Genomic DNA, 21471 nt, shown 5'->3' with positions numbered 1-21471 from the left:
TCTTACACCCTGATCTTTGAGGTAGGCTCATTCACACTGAGCTTCATACTGAGCCCCAACACATGGATCAATAGCCAGCTCAGTAGTGGAGCAGTAATACGTTGTCCATGTGTTTGCCAGCTGTGGGGGGAATAGTTATTTCAAGACACAGACAGACATACTTTAACCCGCTCTCCTTCACTTCACTGACCAGAGGAAGTTTGTCCAGTGGATTGACCACTAAGACTCAGCCCTGCTCCATGGATTATTACATGGACATCTCTTTTCCATAGCCAGACTGCTGATCTGTCATCATTAAACAACCAGACTATTGGGATTTCTCTGCTCCAACTGTAACAGTTAAATGGTTCATGGAAAACGGAAATACTGTACAATAGGAATGCACTGACTGCCAAGTAAGATCTATTAAGTTGTGGGTAACATGGTGTTCATTACCTCGTCAGCAATATGAGGTTAGGGGTTACTGAGTTTACAGAGAGACAGTGGTAGAAGTTGTGTGTACACACAGAGAGTGGGAGAGAATGAGAGGGAGGGAGAAAGAGAGATAGATACTTTGGGGGGGGCTGTGCACTGCCTTTCCATACAAGGAGAGGTAGGGGGAGAGAAAGCCAAAGAGAGAGAGGGGGGAGGAGAAAGGGGGAATACAAGGGGATATGATGAAGGAGGAGGGTGGTAGAAAGGTAGATCTGGAGAGAGATAGAAGAGAGTGAGGGAGAAAGACTGATAAGGTCCCTGATCCTGCAACCACACAGAGTATAGAGAGAGAGAGAGAGAGAAGAAGAGAGAGAGTGGCTGGAGCTGAGTATTCCTGAGCTGTCCTGCAGTCTTGCTGATATATTCTCTGTCACTGTCCGACTCGTTCTGACCAGGTAAGAAACTCAATCTGTAGCCGTTAAGGCTCCATTCAGACACTGAGTACCAGCATGAGTATTAGTCAGCATGAATGTGTGGTTCTCTGTGTGTGTGTGTGTATGTACCGGTACCAACTGCACGTCTCTAAATGTTTTTATATTTGTGTGTAAGTCTGTATTTGTGCATCCCTGTGTGTGTGAGTCTGTATTTGTGCATCCCTGTGTGTGTGAGTCTGTATTTGTGCATCCCTGTGTGTGTGAGTCTGTATTTGTGCATCCCTGTGTGCGTGAGTCTGTATTTGTGCATCCCTGTGTGTGTGAGTCTGTATTTGTGCATCCCTGTGTGCGTGCGTCTGTATTTGTGCATCCCTGTGTGCGTGAGTCTGTATTTGTGCATCCCTGTGTGCGTGAGTCTGTATTTGCAGTATGTGTGTCGGTACAGTATGTGGATTGGTATAGTATGTGGGATGGTACAGTATGTGGGATGGTACAGTATGTGGGATGGTACAGTATGTGGGATGGTACAGTATGTGGGATGGTATAGTATGTGGGATGGTACAGTATGTGGGATGGTACAGTATGTGGGATGGTACAGTATGTGGGATGGTATAGTATGTGGGATGGTATAGTATGTGGGTTGGTACAGTATGTGGGATGGTACAGTATGTGGGATGGTATAGTATGTGGGTTGGTACAGTATGTGGGATGGTACAGTATGTGGGATGGTATAGTATGTGGGATGGTACAGTATGTGGGATGGTATAGTATGTGGGTTGGTACAGTATGTGGGATGGTACAGTATGTGGGATGGTATAGTATGTGGGATGGTATAGTATGTGGGATGGTATAGTATGTGGGATGGTACAGTATGTGGGATGGTATAGTATGTGGGTTGGTACAGTATGTGGGATGGTACAGTATGTGGGATGGTATAGTATGTGGGATGGTACAGTATGTGGGATGGTACAGTATGTGGGATGGTACAGTATGTGGGATGGTACAGCATGTGGGATGATACAGTATGTGGGATGGTATAGTATGTGGGATGGTACAGTATGTGGGATGGTACAGTATGTGGGATGGTATAGTATGTGGATTGGTACAGTATGTGGGATGGTACAGTATGTCTCTCTCTGTCTCTGTCTCTGTCTCTGTCTGTCTGTCTGTCTGTCTGTCTGTCTGTCTGTCTGTCTGTCTCTCTCTCTGTCTCTCTCTCTCCTTCCTCTCTCTCTCTCCCCCCCTCTCTCTCTCTCTCTCTCTCTCCTGTCTCTCTCTCTCTCTCTCTCTCTCTTTCTCTCTCTCTCTCTCCAAACCCAGCCTGCATTTATCTGCACTTCTCCCATTTCACTTTCTGTAAACTCCTGCCTGCACTGTCCACACTGTGGTATGTCTTCAGCTTGCATTTGGAAGAGAGTAATAATATGACCTCCTTTAATGGTGTGTGTGTGTGTGTGTGTGACAGAGCCCTGCACTGCATGAGGTTGGTGTAACTACACAGTGTAAGAGCCCGAATGACCACAGGCACTCTGTTTGGCACCACTCCACATTTTATTGTGTTGTGCCCCAGAGAAACCCAGACAAACCGCTGTGTCTACGTCTGTTAGTGTGTCCCCTGTGTCCCCTGAACTCATGCATGTTTACTGTAGCTGTGTGTCTGAGTATGAGGCTGTCTGGGATGTGTCTGAGTATGAGTCTGAGTATGAGGCTGTCTGGGATGTGTCTGAGTATGAGTCTGAGTATGAGGCTGTCTGGGATGTGTCTGAGTATGAGTCTGTCTGGGATGTGTCTGAGTATGAGGCTGTCTGGGATGTGTCTGAGTATGAGGCTGTCTGGGATGTGTCTGAGTATGAGTCTGTCTTGGATGTGTCTGAGTATGAGGCTGTCTGGGATGTGTCTGAGTATGAGGCTGTCTGGGATGTGTCTGAGTATGAGGCTGTCTGGGATGTGTCTGAGTATGAGGCTGTCTGGGATGTGTCTGAGTATGAGTCTGTCTGGGATGTGTCTGGGCTGTGTCGGGATGTGTCTGAGTATGAGGCTGTCTGGGTGTGTCTGAGTATGAGGCTGTCTGGGATGTGTCTGAGTATGAGGCTGTCTGGGATGTGTCTGAGTATGAGGCTGTCTGGGATGTGTCTGAGTATGAGTCTGAGTATGAGTCTGTCTGGGATGTGTCTGAGTATGAGGCTGTCTGGGATGTGTCTGAGTATGAGGCTGTCTGGGATGTGTCTGAGTATGAGTCTGTCTGGGATGTGTCTGAGTATGAGGCTGTCTGGGATGTGTCTGAGTATGAGGCTGTCTGGGATGTGTCTGAGTATGAGTCTGAGTATGAGGCTGTCTGGGATGTGTCTGAGTATGAGGCTGTCTGGGATGTGTCTGAGTATGAGGCTGTCTGGGATGTGTCTGAGTATGAGGCTGTCTGGGATGTGTCTGAGTATGAGGCTGTCTGGGATGTGTCTGAGTATGAGGCTGTCTGGGATGTGTCTGAGTATGAGGCTGTCTGGGATGTGTCTGAGTATGAGTCTGAGTATGAGGCTGTCTGGGATGTGTCTGAGTATGAGGCTGTCTGGGATGTGTCTGAGTATGAGTCTGAGTATGAGGCTGTCTGGGATGTGTCTGAGTATGAGGCTGTCTGGGATGTGTCTGAGTATGAGGCTGTCTGGGATGTGTCTGAGTATGAGGCTGTCTGGGATGTGTCTGAGTATGAGGCTGTCTGGGATGTGTCTGAGTTTGAGGCTGTCTGGGATGTGTCTGAGTTGGCTGATGATAATGAATGTGTTGGTGCTGTGACTGTTTGTCTGTGTCAGTGGTCTATGGTGGGTCTGTGGTGTGTCAATGATCTGTGGTGTGTCAGTGATCTGTGGTCTGTCAGTGGTCTGTGGTCTGTCTCTGGTGTGTCAGTGGTCAGTGGTATGTCTGTGCTGTGTCTGTGGTGTGTCAGTGGTGTGTCAGTGGTATGTGGCCTGTCTGTGGTTTGTCTGTGGTATGTCTGTGCTGTGTCAGTGGTCTGTGGTGTGTTAGTGGTCTGTGGTGTGTCAGTGGTCTGTGGCCTGTCTGTGGTATGTATGTGGTGTGTCAGTGGTCTGTGGTCTGTGGTCTGTCTCTGGTGTGTCAGTGGTCTGTGGTGTGTTAGTGGTCTGTGGTGTGTTAGTGGTCTGTGCTGTATCAGTGGTCTGTGCTGTATCAGTGGTCTGTGGTGTGTTAATGGTCTGTGGTATATCAGTGGTCTGTGGTGTGTTAGTGGTCTGTGCTCTATCAGTGGTCTGTGCTGTATCAGTGGTCTGTGCTGTATCAGTCGTCTGTGGTGTGTTAGTGGTCTGTGGTGTGTCAGTGGTCTGTGGTGTGTTAATCTTGGTGAGTCAGTTACTGGTATATTTCATCCTGTCCTGACTGCACTACCAGCCCTTATATTTCTAACGTCAGTTAAAGAGATTCATATCAGTCCCATACGATGGCATACTGGTTGTTGAGAGATTTGCACCAAACAACTTTCCATTGCCACTGTCTAGACTCCAGAGGGAAAGGGAGAGGGATATTGAAAGGTCGTTGCATGGTATATTATGTTTCTATAGGTTAACATATCTGCATGGTATATGATGTTTCTATAGGTTAACATATCTGCATGGTATATGATGTTTCTATAGGTTAACAGACCTGCATGGTATATGATGTTTCTATAGGTTAACATGTCTGAGCCCCATAAACAGCTGGCAGGCACAGAATGCAGACAGTTCAAACGAGCACACACACACACACACACACACACACACACACACACACACACACACACACAAACCCATCATACAACACATTGTCCCTGAATCCTATTTCTAGTGCCAGATATTGTTACCTCTAATGTAGGCTGCTCCAAAACTCGACTGTTTTTCTCGTGGCGTATCACGAGTAGGCTGCAGCGATAGGTCACTGTCTGCAGCCGTATATGTCAGCATGTTACCCATTCCCTTTTCCATCTAAACCTATATTATGAACCGCAAAGTTTAACAGGCAACCATAAAAATACCATGAGTATGGAGGCAGAGAGGAACCTGCTTTGATCGCACAGTTCTGTCATCTGATCATCTCAGCAGCTGTAGCTCCGCTGTACCAGTACTGTAGGGAGAAGGGACTGGTCACATTAGCCAATACTGCAGAGAGAAGGGACTGGTCACATTAGCCAATACTGCAGAGAGAAGGGACTGGTCTCATTAGCCAATACTGCAGGGAGAAGGGACTGGTCACATTAGCCAATACTGCAGGGAGAAGGGACTGGTCTCATTAGCCAATACTGCAGGGAGAAGGGACTGGTCTCATTAGCCAATACTGCAGAGAGAAGGGACTGGTCTCATTAGCCAATACTGCAGAGAGAAGGGACTGGTCACATTAGCCAATACTGCAGGGAGAAGGGACTGGTCACATTAGCCAATACTGCAGAGAGAAGGGACTGGTCTCATTAGCCAATACTGCAGAGAGAAGGGACTGGTCTCATTAGCCAATACTGCAGAGAGAAGGGACTGGTCACATTAGCCAATACTGCAGGGAGAAGGGACTGGTCTCATTAGCCAATACTGCAGAGAGAAGGGACTGGTCACATTAGCCAATACTGCAGGGAGAAGGGACTGGTCTCATTAGCCAATACTGCAGAGAGAAGGGACTGGTCACATTAGCCAATACTGCAGGGAGAAGGGACTGGTCTCATTAGCCAATACTGCAGAGAGAAGGGACTGGTCACATTAGCCAATACTGCAGGGAGAAGGGACTGGTCTCATTAGCCAATACTGCAGAGAGAAGGGACTGGTCACATTAGCCAATACTGCAGGGAGAAGGGACTGGTCTCATTAGCCAATACTGCAGAGAGAAGGGACTGGTCACATTAGCCAATACTGCAGGGAGAAGGGACTGGTCTCATTAGCCAATACTGCAGAGAGAAGGGACTGGTCACATTAGCCAATACTGCAGAGAGAAGGGACTGGTCACATTAGCCAATACTGCAGGGAGAAGGGACTGGTCTCATTAGCCAATACTGCAGAGAGAAGGGACTGGTCACATTAGCCAATACTGCAGGGAGAAGGGACTGGTCTCATTAGCCAATACTGCAGAGAGAAGGGACTGGTCACATTAGCCAATACTGCAGGGAGAAGGGACTGGTCACATTAGCCAATACTGCAGGGAGAAGGGACTGGTCACATTAGCCAATACTGCAGGGAGAAGGGACTGGTCACATTAGCCAGTACTGCAGGGAGAAGGGACTGGTCTCATTAGCCAATACTGCAGGGAGAAGGGACTGGTCACATTAGCCAATACTGCAGAGAGAAGGGACTGGTCTCATTAGCCAATACTGCAGGGAGAAGGGACTGGTCTCATTAGCCAGTACTGCAGGGAGAAGGGACTGGTCTCATTAGCCAATACTGCAGAGAGAAGGGACTGGTCACATTAGCCAATACTGCAGGGAGAAGGGACTGGTCACATTAGCCAATACTGCAGAGAGAAGGGACTGGTCTCATTAGCCAATACTGCAGGGAGAAGGGACTGGTCACATTAGCCAATACTGCAGAGAGAAGGGACTGGTCTCATTAGCCAATACTGCAGAGAGAAGGGACTGGTCTCATTAGCCAATACTGCAGGGAGAAGGGACTGGTCACATTAGCCAATACTGCAGGGAGAAGGGACTGGTCACATTAGCCAATACTGCAGGGAGAAGGGACTGGTCTCATTAGCCAATACTGCAGGGAGAAGGGACTGGTCACATTAGCCAATACTGCAGGGAGAAGGGACTGGTCTCATTAGCCAATACTGCAGAGAGAAGGGACTGGTCACATTAGCCAATACTGCAGAGAGAAGGGACTGGTCACATTAGCCACACACATAGGAAGCGTCCCAAATGGCACCCTATTCCCTACATAGTGCACTACTCACTCTCTATAGGTCTCTGGTCCAAAGCAGTGCACTACATTGGGAATAGAGTGCCATTTGGGATGCAGCCATAGACACTCTGAGGGCAGTCTGAGAATAAGCTGCAAAACCACTTTCCCCTCTTCAGTCCTGCTTTGGTCCAGGACGGTCAATATTCAGACTATGACAGAGAGAAGGAAGCGCCAATGTAGTCATAGTCTATTCCCTCACTGTACAGAGCGGAAACCATGCTGCCTACACACACCCTAGTGTGGACAGTATGCATGCATGCAAACACACATACAGACACAGGCACCCAAAATGCATACACACACACACTCACGCACACATTTACACACACTGAAAATAACCTTATTCTGTTATTTTAATTCTACCTGCCTAATAAACAGGGCGGTAAATCAGGATAGGGGCTAGGCTATGGGGGGAAGGTAGGGATGAGGGCGGGGGACAGAGGGGCGGGGGACAGAGGGACATGCAGCGTGGCTCAGGCAGAACAGCTGATTTACATCATCTCCAGGAGCATCATAAACCTGCTAAAGCCCTGCTGGACAATGGCAGAGTACAGGGAACTGGGACACACACACACATACAGTATATGCACATGCATAAACAGTACGCTCACATGCATGTGCACCTGCATGTACACAGATGTCTCTCCCAGCCAGATGTCTTTGTAGACAAACAATGTTCATATACAGTGGGGGGGAAAAGTATTTAGTCAGCCACCAATTGTGCATGTTCTCCCACTTAAAAAGATGAGAGAGGCCTGTAATTTTCATCATAGGTACACGTCAACTATGACAGACAAATTGAGGGGAAAAAATCCAGAAAATCACATTGTAGGATTTTTTATGAATTTATTTGCAAATTATGGTGGAAAATAAGTATTTGGTCACCTACAAACAAGCAAGATTTCTGGCTCTCACAGACCTGTAACTTCTTCTTTAAGAGGCTCCTCTGTCCTCCACTCGTTACCTGTATTAATGGCACCTGTTTGAACATGTTATCAGTATAAAAGACACCTGTCCACAACCTCAAACAGTCACACTCCAAACTCCACTATGGCCAAGACCAAAGAGCTGTCAAAGGACACCAGAAACAAAATTGTAGACCTGCACCAGGCTGGGAAGACTGAATCTGCAATAGGTAAGCAGCTTGGTTTGAAGAAATCAACTGTGGGAGCAATTATTAGGAAATGGAAGACATACAAGACCACTGATAATCTCCCTCAATCTGGGGCTCCACACAAGATCTCACCCCGTGGGGTCAAAATGATCACAAGACCGGTGAGCAAAAATCCCAGAACCACACGGGGGGACCTAGTGAATGACCTGCAGAGAGCTGGGACCAAAGTAACAAAGCCTACCATCAGTAACACACTACGCCGCCAGGGACTCAAATCCTGCAGTGCCAGACGTGTCCCCCTGCTTAAGCCAGTACATGTCCAGGCCTGTCTGAAGTTTGCTAGAGTGCATTTGGATGATCCAGAAGAGGATTGGGAGAATGTCATATGGTCAGATGAAACCAAAATAGAACTTTTTGGTAAAAACTCAACTCGTCGTGTTTGGAGGACAAAGAATGCTGAGTTGCAGCCAAAGAACACCTTACCTACTGTGAAGCATGGGGGTGGAAACATCATGCTTTGGGGCTGTTTTTCTGCAAAGGGACCAGGACGACAGATCCGTGTAAAGGAAAGAATGAATGGGGCCATGTATCGTGAGATTTTGAGTGAAAACCTCCTTCCATCAGCAAGGGCATTGAAGATAAAACGTGGCTGGGTCTTTTATCATGACAATGATCCCAAACACACCGCCCGGGCAACAAAGGAGTGGCTTCGTAAGAAGCATTTCAAGGTCCTGGAGTGGCCTAGCCAGTCTCCAGATCTCAACCCCATAGAAAATCTTTGGAGGGAGTTGAAAGTCTGTGTTGCCCAGCGACAGCCCCAAAACATCACTGCTCTAGAGGAGATCTGCATGGAGGAATGGGCCAAAATACCAGCAACAGTGTGTGAAAAGACTTACAGAAAACGTTTGACCTGTGTCATTGCCAACAAAGGGTATATAACAAAGTATTGAGAAACTTTTGTTATTGACCAAATACTTGTTTTCCACCATAATTTGCAAATAAATTCATAAAAAATCCTACAATGGGATTTTCTGGATTTTTTTTCTCTCATTTTGTCTGTCATAGTTGATGTGTACCTATGATGAAAATTACAGGCCTCTCTCATCTTTTTAAGTGGGAGAACTTGCACAATTGGTGGCTGACTAAATACTTTTTTCCCCACTGTATGGTATGGGCCACTCTCCCAGCCAGTCTGCAAGCGTTATGTCTATCCTTAGAATGTGAGCCATGTTTATTTTGGACCAGGGTCTTATGCAGACATTACAGTGACAGTGATGAATGCTAACAGTTCGATGGCCTCTACCCTCTACCTTGCCCTCTGACTGCCCCTTCCCTGACACACATACACCTGATGATCAGTTTACCGAACTGCCCCAAATCCTGACCTGGAGTCTTAGGGTCGTGACTCCCTAAAAACATGCCACTTCGATACAGCTACGACCGGAAGTGACTTTTCGTTGCAGGTTAGGAGAGCATTTTCGCTAACCCTAACCCTTTTCCTGTTGAGGACACTTTCGATTGACACTTGTCTTCTCTCTGTGTCCACTTTAGATGATGTCATCGGAACTCCTGTCCTTTTGTTGGCTGCAACAGCTGCTGGTGGTGCTCCTGAAGCTCACCCTGTCCTCCGCCGGACCGACCAATTGGACAGAGTGTACGGCTAGAGGTCCTGCCTCCTACATCCTGGTCTTTACGGGTCACTGGAGCCCCCAGACGTTTCCTAAACAGTACCCACTGTTCCGTCCCCCTGCACAGTGGTCCAAACTCATAGGTAAGATGAGCCACCAACTCAGTCTAAAATCAGGCCCTAGCCACTACCAGACACTTCATGAAACCCCTTTGATGATCAGAAAGAAGTGGATGTGAACACATACAGCATAAACTCCTTACAGTATTCCAAACCATATTGGTAGTGTCTCAATGACATATAATGGCCTCCTCTCTTTGCCTTTTTCCCCTCATAACAACTGGTTGGTGAAAGGAAAGGACACTCATCACTCAAGTCCTTTCACATCAGGGCTCCCAATTAAAAAGGGGGAATGAGGGGGGCTATTTTGAGAGAGAGAGAGAGAGAGGAGGAGGGGGGGGAGGAGGGAGAGAGAGAGGAGGAGGAGGAGGGGGGGAGAGAGAGACTGAGACTCAAGGAACTCTTGTGGTGAGTTGACAGGCCAGGTAAATACAAAGGCTGCTTTGTCCTCAGCAGGCTTAGGTCGAGCCTTGAGAGTGGCATGTCTCCATTTGTGGTCATACCCCCCTTCAGAGAGCTGATCAGGGATAGTAGATCATGTGTTGCGAGGTTTGAGGGCTCACAGCTGGCCAGTTAAACCCCGCCTCTCAAAAGAGAGAGAGTGGTGAGGCTAAATACTGCCAGATGATGCAGGGCGGGTATCTCTCTCTCTCTCTCTCTCTCTCTCTCTCTCTCTCTCTCGCTCTCCTTCTCTCTCGCCTTCTTCTCTCCATCTGGGGGCTGCTGGGGTCCTGGAGGCATATGGGGGCTAAGATGGTTTTTAGGGTGTGGTGGGGTCAGATGGCTTACCTCACTCAGGGAGGGGGGAAGCTCTGCTGCTCTGCCTTGCCAACATGGATGGATGGCAGATGTGTGTATGTGCCAGAGATGTGTGTATGTGCCAGAGATGTGTGCGGGTGCCACACTTGCTCTCTGCATCACTGTCTGTGGCCGCTGTTGGTTTGTCTGGCTTCCAGAACTCCCAGCCATGCCCTGTCAGCCTGCCAGAGGGTGATGGCCTGTTTCTGCATATAGAGACCATAACCGTACACATACTGTAGGCCCTGGGGACAAGGACATGTCTCTGATGGCTTTAGACTGGAGGGGACCAGGGGGTCAGGGACATGGGACAAGGGAAGAAAGTTTGGGAGTTAGGGGTCTAGGAGTTGAGGAGGGGGATCGTTCATTTGCAAGAAGAATTTGAAACGTGACGTATTATTATTGAGTTTCAGGGACTTGACGCTTGTGGGAAACCTGTTAGTATGGAAATTAAATTAAGTGTGTAAGTGACAGTGGTTGAGGAGAAACAGGATAGTGTGTGATGTGTGTTTTTTGGGTGCATTGGGAGTGTGTGTGTACATGCGTGCGTGTGGTGAGGTAAGGCAGAGATGTTATGAGACAGACTGAGACTGTGTGGTCGTTAGTTCGTCTGGCTGACCCTCTGCAAGCCTTATAACCAGGTCACGCGTGGCTTATAATGGGGAGTGACAGGACAAAGAACAGAAATCTGACTCAGAATCAGTTCTTAAGGGCAAAGAGAGAACAAAGGCAATCATCCCTCTCAAAGTAAAGAGAACAGTGGGTCTGTGAGATATCAGAAAGGGGGGGTAAAGATCTTAGTATGAGTAAAGGTCTTGGTATGAGTAAAGATCTTGGTATGCGTAAAGGTCTTGGTATTAGTAAAGATGTTGAATGCAGTGAGATGAACTGATGCTAGATGAAATAATAATGACATTAAGGAAGGAGAGATGTGTTTTCAGAGGATTAGAAAAGAACCTGTCTTCCTGTCCTCTCCCAACAGCTATCACCCATAACAAGCAGCACCGGCTGTTTCAGGAGGGGGCGCTGGCTAGTATAGGGGTGCAGAACTTCGCTGAGGTCGGGGTGACAGTAGAGCTGGTGAAGGGGGCGAAGGATGCCAGGAAGAGACGGGCTGTCGGTGCCATGTACAGAACAGCGGGCATCGCCACTGGCATTGGGCACAGCTCCACAGAACTGCTGCTGCAACCACGGAGCCCACTGGTAGGCATGACACACACACACAGGCACACACACACAGGCACACACACACACACAGGCACACACACACACAGGCACACACACACAGGCACACACACACACACAGGCACACACACACACACACACAGGCACACACACACACAGACACAGGCACACACAGACACACAGACACAGGCACACACACACATAGACACAGGCACACACACACACACATAGACACAGGCACACACACACACACACACAGACACAGGCACACACACACACACACACACACACACACACACACGTTGGTTTTACTATCCAAGTGGGGACCGGAAAATGTATTCCCATTCAAAATCCTATTTTCCCTAACCCTTAACCTAACCCTAAACCTAACCCTAGCTCCTACTCCTAATTCTAACCCTAATTGTAAACCTAATCCTAACCCCTTACCCTAATTCTAACCCTAAACCTAACCCATAAGCCTAAAATAGCCTTTTTCCTTTTGGGGACTGGCTAAATGTTTGTTTTTGGAACCCAAAAGGATAGTAAAGTTAGACGGCAGACACACACACACACACACACACACACACACACACACACACACACACACACACGTTTTGTTATTCTATCCTAGTGGGGATCTAAAATTAATTTCCATTCAAAATCCTATTTTCCGTAACCCTTACCTTAACCCAAACTATAAACCTAAACCTAACTTCTTACCCTAATTCTAACCCTAATTGTAACCCTAAACCTAACCCCTAAGCTTAAAATAGCCCTTGTCCTCATGGGGATGTGGGAAATGTCCCCACAAGGGAGAATTGTGGGGACTTTGGGGGATTTTAGGTCCCCACAAGGATAGAAAAACCAACACGCACATGCACACACACACACACACCACTATTTACACACACGTTATAACTTTCCATAAACCTCTCCACAACCCTTTCCATAGTCCAGTTCCTCTCTCTCTCTAAATATACGGACACGCCATGACTTTATCAACTCTGTTCCGCTCTCCGCTCCCACCACAAAGTCTAAGCAACAACAACTCCTCAACTCAATCCATAGTCAACTCATGACCCGGATGAGGGTGGGGCTGGGACTGGGAGGGATGCTAGCCAGGCTAGGTGGGTTCTAGGCTGCCTGGGGCTGAGGCTGGGACTGGGAGGGATGCTAGCCAGGCTAGGTGGGTTCTAGGCTGCCTGGGGCTGCTGTCTGCTTCTGGTGGATGTTTGTTTTTCCTCGCACTTAGTTGAGGACTGAAGTGGAGAGAGGGGAAGAGAAGGGGAGAGAAGTGGAAAGGGGAAGAGAAGTGGAGAGAGGGGAAGAGAGGGGGAGAAGTGGAAGGTGGGTAGTTCCTGGAGGTTTGGAAATGGAAGAGGCACAGTGTGGTGCTGGTGACCAACAGTTTGTTTATTAGTAATTCCACCCCCTGTCTGCACCTGGAGCCTGGAGCACAAACAACCCCCATGAAAAGCATCTCCCTCCAGTGCTGGCTGCCCCATACTGAAGGCTAGCATTTGTCTGCCATTCTCTGATCTGTGCTGACTGTGATGTTTGTGCTGGTTTGGCCAATCTGTTTCTAGATCAGTGGGCAGCAAGGCTGAGAACGGGGGCATGGAGATGTGTCTACCTTTGTGTGGAACGTAACAATGATGGATCAAATTGTCCGTATCTGGAAATACACAAAGAGAAACACACGTAGGCTAATGCACACATGCTCACACACACACACACACACACAGTGTTGCTGATCTGTTTGTGTTGGTAGACACAAATAATGTGTAGGCCTACAGCAGCTACAACTGCATTTCAGATACACTTGTATGTCTTAGTGGGGCGCATATCTTTCTTGTGTTATTCTATAAAACGACAGTTGTTGATGTGTACGGCTACATTTCAAATAAATGTTTGTACATTTAAACAGCAGTAGGACCAATCTACCTTGTGTTATTAGGGCTCTAAGCAATACTATTTGTGCCCCCCCATGGATTTAAAATGCCCCCTCAGGTATGTCATCCTGTTGCGGAGCCTGACACACACACACACACACACACACACACACACACAACCACTCTCACACATCCTCTATTCCACTAAGCAAACACATTCACAATGCTCCAAAAATCTCATGATTCTCATCTTCAAATTCATAAAACCCCACTCTACATAATTGGAACCAGACAACAACGAACAACTCACCAATTACCAGAACCAATCCAGTCTACTCTGCATGAGGAAACCACTGCATTTCCACAGATTAGTGCTACCAGAGAAAATGGGACAGTAATGCATATTTCCCCTAAACTTCTGGTACTGCCAGGTTTGGGTGGGTTGAGGTTGGGGATTTTTCATTCTCTGTACCTGAGGCTGCGATTATGTGGGCCCTGGGGAGATCATGCCTAGATGGAGTGCGAGTGTGATTATTAGGTATCCGTGTGTGTCAGCGAGTGTCTCTGGCCTTCAAGTACAAACCGCTGCGCCCACCGTGGACAGATCAAGCCAGAGCGTGCTAAGATAGATACACTGTTCTCCCACTCGCTGCACAGTTACAGCCTTATTCTAAAATTGATTAAATAAATAAAAATCCTCATCATTCTACACAATACCCCATAATAACAAAGCAAAAACCGGTATTTAGATTTTTTTGCAAATGTATATATATATTTTTTTAAAGATCCCTTATTTACATAAGTATTCAGACCCTTTGCTATGATAATAATAATATGCCATTTAGCAGACGCTTTTATCCAAAGCGACTTACAGTCATGCGTGCATACATTTTTTTTTGTGTATGGGTGGTCCCGGGGATCGAACCCACTACCTTGGCGTTACAAGCGCCGTGCTCTACCAGCTGAGCTACAGAGGACCACCTATGAGACTCGAAATTGAGCCTTGAGTGGCCCAGCCAGAGCCCAGACTTGAACCCGATCGAACATCTCTGGAGAGACCTGAAAATAGCTGTGCAGCGACGCTCCCCATCCAACCTGGCAGAGCTTGAGAGGATCTGCAGAGAAGAATGGGAGAAACTCCTCATATACAGGTGTGCCAAGCTTGTAGCGTCATACCCAAGAAGACTTGAGGCTGTAATCGCTGCCAAAGGTGCTTCAACAAAGTGCTGAGTAAAGGGTCTGAATACTTATGTAAATGTGATATTTCAGGGTTTAAAAAAATATACATTTACAAACATTTCTAAAAAAACTGTTTTTGTTTTGTCATTATGGGGAATTGTGTAGATTAATGAGGGGAAAAAACAATTTAATCAATTTTAGAATAAGGCTGTAACATAACAAAATGTGGAAAAAGTCAAGGGGTCTGAATAATTTCCGAATGTCGTGGTCAAAAGTTTTGAGAATTACATTTACATTTTAGTAATTTAGCAGACGCACTTATCCAGAGCGACTTACAGTTAGTGAGTGCATAATTTTTTTTTCATCCTGGTCCCCCGTGGGAAACGAACCCACAAAGTCTGCTGCCTCTGTTTTTATGATGGCAATTTGCATATACTCCAGGATGTTATGAAGAGTGATCAGATGAATTGCAATTAATTGCAAAGTCCCTCTTTGCCATGAAAATTAACTTAATCCCCCAAAAACATTTCCACTGCATTTCAGCCCTGCCACAAAAGGACCAGCTGACATCATGTCAGTGATTCTCTCGTTAACACAGATGAGTGTTGACGAGGACAAGGCTGGAGATCATTCTGTCATGCTGATTGAGTTAGAATAACAGACTGGAAGCTTTAAAAGGAGGGTGGTGCTTGAAATCATTGTTCTTCCTCTGTTAACCATGGTGACCTGCAAGGAAACACGGCCATCATCATTGCTTTGCACAAAAAGGGCTTCACAGGCAATGATATTGCTGCTAGTAAGATTGCACCTAAATCAACCATTTATCGGATCATCAAGAACTTCAAGGAGAGAGGTTCAATTGTTGTGAAGAAGGCTTCAGGGCGCCCAAGAAAGTCCAGCAAGCGCCAGGACCGTCTCCTAAAGTTGATTCAGCTGTGGGATCGGGGCACCACCAGTGCAGAGCTTGCTCAGGAATGGCAGCAGGCAGGTGTGAGTGCATCTGCACGCACAGTGAGGCGAAGACTTTTGGAGGATGGCCTGGTGTCAAGAAGGGCAGCGAGGAAGCCACTTCTCTCCAGGAAAAACATCAGCGTCAGACTGATATTCTGCAAAAGGTACAGGGATTGGACTGCTGAGGACTGTGGTAAAGTCATTTTCTCTGATGAATCCCCTTTCCGATTGTTTGGGGCAGCCGGAAAACACCTTGTCCGGAGAAGACAAGGTGAGCGCTACCATCAGTCCTGTGTCATGCCAACAGTAAATCATCCTGAGACCATTCATGTGTGGGGTTGCTACTCAGCCAAGGAAGTGGGGTCACTCACAATTTTGCCTAAGAATACAGTCATGAATAAAGAATGGTACCAACACATCCTCCGAGAGCAACTTCTCCCAACCATCCAAGAACAGTTTGGTAATTGATAAAGTAGGAGGAATTCCTGGAAAAAAACAGTTTGAGAGAAGGCTTCAAAAGATGAGAGGAAGAATGGAGGCATATGAGCGAGGGACGGAGGCATATGAGCGAGGGACGGAGGCATGTGAGCGAAGGACGGAGGCATATGAGCAAAGGAAGGAGGCATATGAGTGAAGGACGGAGGCATATGAGCGAGGGACGGAGGCATATGAGCGGAGGACGGAGGCATATGAGCGAAGGACGGAGGCATATGAGCAAAGGACGGAGGCATATGAGCGAAGGGAATGAGGAGGTCAGACTCTTAAAGCGAATGGAACAGTAGAGATGTCGATAGTCTCTCTGTGTCCTCCTGAGTACTGGGATCCCTCATCCGCTTTTACCTGCTGTTGCTGCTTCCCAGAGGCCCAACTTTCCAAACCACACCACCGTAATGCACTAGTTTAATGTCTGTCCCATCCTACCCCATCCTAGCCCATCATTTTACATTACATTTTAGTCATTTAGCAAAAGCACTTATCCAGAGCGACTTACAGGAGCAATTAGCCTTGTTGAAGGGCACATCGACAGATTTTTCACCTACTCAGCTCGGGGATTCAAACCGGCAACCTTTCGGTTACTGGCCCAACGCACTTAACAGCTAGGCTACCTGGCTCCCCATCCTCCGCCACACTACCTCATCCAAGCCCATCCATCCTCCCCCACACTACCCCAACCAAGCTCATCCATCCTCCCCCATCCAAGCCCGTCCACCCCACCCAATCTTGTCCCAGCCCAGCCCAGCCCAGAGCCCTGAATAGCGGCCATTTAACCCCATACAGGAAACAGCGGACACACTTCAGGGTTTTACACAACCAGGACCAATTTTGTCCACCCTTGTGTGTGTTAGCTTCAGCTATAATCCTGTCTTATTAGCACAGCCAATATTACACAAACAGGATCTGAATAGTGTACTGTAACTAAACTCTCTCATTCCCACTCTCCCCCTCCTTTCCTTCCCTCCCTCTCTCTATGGACACAGCTCTCTCTGATGGTGAAAGTGATCCCCAGCCCTGATTGGTTCGTGGGTATGGACAGTCTCAACCTCTGTGAAGGCGGCCAGTGGAAACAGGAAGTGACCCTTGACCTCCAACCCTTTGACGCGGGAACAGACAGCGGCTTCACGTTCTCCTCACCTAACTACCCCACCGTCCCCCAGGAAAACATCACACGGGTGAGACAGACGACTTCTCCCCTCTTTTCACTTTCACCTTAGGTGGAAAAAGGGCCATGGAGGTTACCCCTTCTTCTATAATGACTAGGCTTTAAATAGACCAAACGTAGCCTGTATAGGGGAGGCGGGCCACCCTCTATTATGTAGGTATACTGCTACCATTACCCTAACATGAAAGACTTGAAAGTGTAGGCCTAATTGAGTTTTTTCCACTAACATAATGTCACAATTCAAGCACACAGCTTTGAATTATTAATAAGTACCGATAATAATCTGTGATTTTATTTTGTGTTTTAGGGTTTGATGTTGACAGTTTTCTATATGCTGTTGTCCCCTTCCAGATAACTTCCCAGATGCCCAACCACCCAGCCAACTCCTTCTACTACCCCCGTCTCACAGAGCTCCCGCCCATAGCCTCAATACGGCTAACCAGACAGAGCCGTTCATCCTCCCGTCAAACTCCCATGTCCAATCACATTCTGCCTCAACCTATCCACCCTCAACACTTCTCAGGTAGGTTTACATGGACACGGTCATGTGCATGCCTCTCTTTTAAATCTCTCTCTTTCTCTCTCTCTCTCTGTGTGTTTATCACAATTCAGTGTATTTCTGTGTTATTCATTCACTACATTCTCTCTCTCTCTCTCTCTCTCTCTCTCTCTCTCTCTCTCTCTCTCTCTCTCTCTCTCTCTCTCTCCCTCTCTCTTTCTATCCACATCTCAGAGACACCTTTGGACTGTGAGGTGTCTCTGTGGTCGTCCTGGGGTCTGTGTCTGGGGCCCTGCTCCAGGGGAGGGGTCCGCCACCGTACCCGCTACATCCTCCTGTGGCCGGCTAACACTGGAGCCCCCTGTCCTGAGCTGGAGGAACAGACCGAGTGCACGCCACACAACTGCCTGAAGCCCCAGTGACCCATGGTTGAGTAGGGTGAAGTTGCCCCTAGACACTGATCTAAAGTATTTTAGGTTTAGGCCAGTAAGGTTCGGATTCGGTTGGGGACGGTATGCTGATCTTAGAACTGTTCTTAGGGGGAAATTCTAGTTGGAGCAACTCCCATGCCCGTCTCCAAGGTAACACTGGGACTCATACACAGTGCCGGACTCCACAAACAGAAAACAATAATGCAAGCAATGGACTCTTTCACTGCAGAATGCCAGTTTAGTCTTAAATGGAGTTGACTTTTTGATGTGGTCTTGGTATAGAGTACTCTACCAATTTAAATTCCAACCAGTCCTCCAATACTTTTCCTTGAGGACTTGTATTAAGAAACACTGTTGTTGACCGATGACAAGCATCCACATGACAAAAGAGAACAATGACATTATCAGTGGACATGACAAGCATCCACATGACAAAAGAGAACAATGACATTATCAGTGGACATGAGCGACACAAAGCTATGTAGAGTATGTCCTTGCACATAAATAATACTCTCTTACTTTGTGGAACCTGGGGCATTGATTTACATGGGAATCCTACACGATGCTCAGCTCAGCGCACAGCCATCATTCAACAACCACACAGACAAATTTATAAATACCCTTTTCACAAGACACAACTGAAGGCTAACTATAGCCTGGTACCCCATGTCAGGAAACCCAAGCCAAGTTGGAGCGAGGCGGTTTTATAAAAGAAAAATGGAGACCGTTTTTTTTAGCAGTTATATTACATTTACATTTACATTTACGTCATTTAGCAGACGCTCTTATCCAGAGCGACTTACAGGAGCAATTAGGGTTAAGTGCCTTGCTTAAGGGCACATCGACAGATTTTTCACCTAGTCGGCTCGGGGATTAGAACCAGCGACCTTTCGGTTACTGGCACAACGCTCTTACCCACTAAGCTACCTGCCGCCCATCTGTTTACTCTCTTTTAATTTGTAGGACACATTTTGTATATACTGTATGTTATGTTGTGTCTTGTGTAACTCATGATGAAATAAATACATATGAAGGTGTTTTCTGTAAATAGAAACGTCTTTGATCTTTGGTTTCTGACAATGCCAAGGGAGCTGAACAGCCTTAACGTGTTAGTTATGAAAAGGCCTTGTCCAAATGTGAAACTCCTGTCACACTGAAGAACACCCTTGAATTATGTCTAATAGGAGTTCCAGTAATCCACAAAGACATCCATTTATTTGTATCATGTGTAATTTTAACAGTATTGACACTTCTTTATTGGTCTGGCTAAGGCCTTTACCTACTAAATAAAGACATTAAACGACATGGACATTGATTCAGTAAATGAAGGCTATGTCATATCAACAGATATACAAGAGGGCAAAGCACTACACTCTTAATGTTGAATGAAAGAAAATGCATTTGTAGCACTATTCAGTGGGCCTAAGCCTTGTCCAAGCCACAATCAAGCTTGGTGTACAAGTACATTCCCTGGACAGGACGTTACAGATTCCGCGATAGAAATGTAAAGGTAATTTACGATTGAGCCGACATATAAAACGTTTACTGTGAATGTAGTCTTTGCTAACGCGGGAACATTACATGTCAATCACGCTGTAAAGCTGAACTTCAGCAATGCGCATTGAATAGAGCCTCAAGTCTGTATCACCATTCAAAGCTCAATAATTTATGCTAATCAATAGTGCTGGCTGAACACAGATTTAGTTTTCAAAACCTTGTACACAATAAACACTCTTCATACTCGAATAATGAATGATCAAACCACTGTTCTATTTCATGATGCATTTATATCTTGCTTTTATTATCTCCATCTATGACTGAGTGCTGTGCCTGTCACATGGTCTTTGGACATGCTGTGCGTTTTTAAATGTTATGGCACCACCTTGTGGTTGACACTGGGACACATGAATTATCTTGGAGGGGTCGGCGTGGGGTCCCCCCCAAAAACAACAAAGAAATATATATTTTTTAAGAAACTCAGTCAGGCTTTCAACTTACTCTTGTAGTATAATGCACAAGATGCAATTTCGATATTGGGTAGTGCATAATCAGTTTTCCTCTTGTCATTTCAGTCATTGCCTATCTTAGAGAGCCTATTTATAACTTGTCAGAAATGTCCAGATCAACTAGCCCATGTCACCTAACGTTTTTTAGCTAGGATTTTTAGCCCATAAATTTTTTTGTAATGTTTGAGTCACTTAAACATCACATGAATACACATTTGACATGGCAAAATGTATAGATTTGCAAGAAAATTAGCTTTAAAACTGCTAAATGTTCTCTGTCCCCATGACAATGTGTAGAATTGCAGGAAATAAGCTTTAAACCTGCAAAATGTTCTCTTCGCCAACAAGAGGGGTGTGAACAGTTTGTGTCATGGACAGTGCTTGTGCCCATAGAAACAGACGTGGGGTGCGAGATGTTCCCCAATGCTGGAAGGGGGGCCTGATCTAAAAAGTTTTGGAACCCCTGTTGTAGATGACAATCTCAATCATTTCACCATGCAATGCAAGACTGCAAAAGTAATCACGCACTGTCAAACAGGACAGGGAAATGAATGCCATCAAATAAAAAAGGTGAAGGTAAAAAATGTATGCTTTACCAGAGTGCACATGAAATGTAAATGGTAGTACTAGGTCTATAATGTTAGGGTGGTGCCACAGTCTTATGGGGCCCTCAATCATGACTTCAGCAGAATTGGAGGTCCATTCAGAGCAGTGGATTTACATCGTTTCAAAGTTATATCATCTCCAACTGGTAAAACCCCACACTAAAATGTATGTGGTAGACTGTGAACCAAATTGACAGATTGGCAGTTTGTGGGTGAAGGAGAGCAAATGGTAAATAATGACTGCTTCTAAACGCTGTGTGTCTGCGTTCTAGAGTATACCGCATCTCTGTGGAGTCCAGGCAGAAGTAATTTTGCTCAGGATTTTTTTTTTGGGATTTCCGTTTTAGGCTAAATGTTATTTTTTTATCCAGATAGCCAGACACTTTGGCTGTGTTTACACAGGCAGCACACTTCTGATATATATATTTTTCCAATAATTGGTATTTTGAATCATATCAGATCTTTTCATATCAGCTCTTTTCAGAGCTGATCTGATTGGTCAAATGACCAATTAGTGAAAAAAATATCAGAATTGGGCTGGCTGTGTAAACGCAGCCTTTTACTTGGCATTCCAGATTAAACAGGTTATGTGTAGTACCTGATATGAACCAGCATGAATCGCTGTTGCAATTCACACG

At 46.4% G+C, this 21471-nt stretch overlaps 1 protein-coding gene across 1 annotated transcript; it reads left to right on the top strand.

Annotated features, from left to right (window-relative positions):
• Positions 1–672: 672 nt before the first annotated feature.
• LOC123481547 (spondin-2-like) lies at positions 673–19025 on the top strand. Its single transcript, XM_045205964.1, has 6 exons — positions 673–869; positions 9432–9651; positions 11408–11628; positions 17111–17302; positions 17644–17815; positions 18026–19025. Exons 2-6 carry the CDS (start codon positions 9432–9434, stop codon positions 18211–18213), a joined length of 993 nt encoding a protein of 330 aa, XP_045061899.1. The 5' UTR covers positions 673–869; the 3' UTR covers positions 18214–19025.
• Positions 19026–21471: the final 2446 nt, after the last annotated feature.

This window comes from Coregonus clupeaformis, chromosome 2 (genome assembly GCF_020615455.1).
Source record: "Coregonus clupeaformis isolate EN_2021a chromosome 2, ASM2061545v1, whole genome shotgun sequence".
Taxonomy (NCBI): Eukaryota; Metazoa; Chordata; class Actinopteri; order Salmoniformes; family Salmonidae; genus Coregonus; species Coregonus clupeaformis.
This window is presented reverse-complemented; position numbering and strand designations above follow the sequence as displayed.

What these genes read in the sequence shown, in the direction of transcription:
- LOC123481547 (XM_045205964.1), top strand. Translation starts at nt 9,432, where the DNA reads ATGATGTCATCGGAACTCCTGTCCTTTTGTTGGCTGCAACAGCTGCTG. An exon ending in ACAGTGGTCCAAACTCATAG is followed by an intron (nt 9,652 to 11,407) that starts GTAAGATGAGCC and finishes CTCTCCCAACAG; the next exon opens with CTATCACCCATAACAAGCAG. An exon ending in CCCAGGAAAACATCACACGG is followed by an intron (nt 17,303 to 17,643) that starts GTGAGACAGACG and finishes GTCCCCTTCCAG; the next exon opens with ATAACTTCCCAGATGCCCAA.